Source organism: Podarcis melisellensis (genome assembly GCF_964234715.1).
Source record: "Podarcis melisellensis genome assembly, chromosome: 1".
Lineage (NCBI taxonomy): Eukaryota > Metazoa > Chordata > Lepidosauria > Squamata > Lacertidae > Podarcis > Podarcis melisellensis.
Window position 1 is genome coordinate 81807742 of NC_138528.1, and position 2432 is coordinate 81810173.

The window sequence follows — 2432 nt, forward strand, 5'->3', positions numbered from 1 at the left end:
GGTGCTTTTTATGTTCTTATTCTTTGTGTAGTCTCCTCCCTCATATAATACTAACCTTTTCCAAATTTATAAGTTTGTGCATGTGTGCATTTTAACTATGTTTCTATTATTCATTCCCTTTTCATTCAGGTAGCACAAAGTCTATTATGAAACAAAATATGTTGTCTTCAAGCTAGTTCTGTTGTGTGTTAAAACAATGGAGATAAAAAGGACCCCAAGATCCTCCCTTGAATCACACACAAAAACAGTAGAGGTTTGAGACCACATAATAAAACTAGGGAAGAATATTTCTTCACCAGCACATGAAATAATAAGTCTGATTTCACATTCTTTGCTTGTATGTTCCTTTCATTTTCAGAAGACGTTATAAATGTGTAGATGGCTGAAAGAAATAACACAATTGTATTTGACTTCATTCTTTTGGGTGTCACAAATCGTAGAGAGCTGCAGCTTCCTCTCTTCATGCTGTTTTCAGTCGTTTACATTATCACCCTTCTGGGGAATCTGGGGATGATCACATTAATCAGGATGGATTCCCAACTCCACACTCCCATGTACTTCTTCCTCAGCAGCCTGTCCTTTGTAGACCTCTGCTATTCCTCCAATGTCACACCTCGGATGCTGGCCAATTTTGTAGCAGACTATAAAGTCATTTCCTTTACTGGATGTCTGATACAGTGTTATCTCTTCATTGCACTGGTGCTTACGGAGTCCTTCATCCTGGCTGTCATGGCATATGATAGGTATGTTGCCATCTGCAATCCACTGACATATACCACAAAGATGTCCCGGAAGGTTTGCATGTGGCTGGTGGCAGTTCCCTCTGCATATGCTTTCCTAGATGCCATGATACAGACCATATTCACTTTCCGCTTGACCTTCTGTGGCTCCCATGTCATCAACCACTTTTACTGCGCTGACCCACCTCTCATGAAACTGTCCTGCTCTGACACCCATGTCAAATTGACCCTGATGTTACTTTCTGCCAGTTTCAACCTCATCAGCTCCCTAGCTGTTATTCTGACTTCCTACACCTTCATCCTCTTCACTATTCTGAAAATTCGCAATACCGGAGCGAGGTACAAAGCTTTCTCCACATGTGGCTCCCACTTGACAGCTGTCACCCTTTTCTATGGGACACTCTTTGTCATGTACATCAGACGTCCTTCTAGCGTGTCCCTAGAACAGGGGAAAATAGTCTCTGTGTTCTATGCCGTGGTGATCCCTATGCTGAATCCATTGATTTACAGCCTAAGGAACAAGGAAGTGAAGGGTGCCCTGAAGAGATTATTGCAGAGGAAAGTGTTATTGCATTAAATGTCTATTCATTCACTAGATATGAAATGAAATGATCCATGAAGAAGATGTGTCCACCATAGGGTGAAGAAGAGGGAATATGATTTTTTACAGCTTATGAATGTATGGTATTTAATATGTGGTAGATGAGTTCTTGCACCTTGCTGTCTGGTTTCTTCCTTCCCTTCCCACTTTTCCGATTTAATTTTTGTTGTTGGTTTCCATCTCCATAAAATATTGACAGTACAGCCCAAATACAACATAGTATCTCTCACTCTTCATCAGCATCTAATTTTCAGATCCACCAGTTCTTCAAAATTGAAACAGGGTGTTTGGGTGGACGTATTGCTTACACACTGCAATGGCACCTAATGGGTAGGGGAAATGCTCTTTGCAGCCTCTTCTGAAAATTCTGACTTACATTTTCATCCTCAAATTGTGGATTTCCAAGGAGAAACTTGGAGTCAGCACCAGGTATGGAATCCTTCTTACATCTGCAAAGAAACACCGAAGCCCAAAGCCTAGCTGGGTGCCTTTTTTTCCATGAGCCCCCAACTTCATGAGACCATCAACTACAATGAAGAAACGAGTATCTTTATCCTATTGGTGTTACCTCTCATTTTGGTTGTATATATACTATTCTTTATTTGGCTCTCCATGAAATTAATATTGTGGTGTTAATGTGAGGTGGTATTAATGTTACTATTGGTTGATTGGATTTTACAATGAAAAGAATGCTCCTTATATTCATGTGGATGTAGTGTTTCCCCCCGCCCCATCCACAAACCATTTGAAAGCCAGAAAACCATTTGTTTGCACCACAAGTTCCTTAGTCTTTCTGAGGATGCTTGTTTAGGCATGATAGGGTCTGGAGCGGGAGGGAATAGTTGGGGTGGGGAGTTTTGGGGATGTGGAATTTGTTACAAGAATACACACATTAGATTTTAGTGATGGCCCTGGGCCTGTGTATCATTATGGGATTCCTCTTTTGTCATGGCTGATGTCTATAGTGTTTCACTGAAGGTACAAGGCTTAGATGATGTAATCAAGCAATTTCTGCAGGAGACACGTGATGCAGCTACAAGCAGTAGCCTCTTATCCTACTCATACCTTAGCAAACATTATATGGCTCCAGG

General features: G+C 41.1%; 1 protein-coding gene across 1 annotated transcript; it reads left to right on the forward strand.

Moving 5' to 3' along the window:
- Positions 1–378: 378 nt before the first annotated feature.
- Positions 379–1317, forward strand: LOC309366726 (olfactory receptor 5M5-like; the record flags this gene model as incomplete). The annotated part of the gene is made up of 1 exon (XM_081905499.1): positions 379–1317. One exon carries the CDS (start codon positions 379–381, stop codon positions 1315–1317), a length of 939 nt encoding a protein of 312 aa, XP_081761625.1.
- Between the last annotated feature and the right edge of the window lie 1115 nt (positions 1318–2432).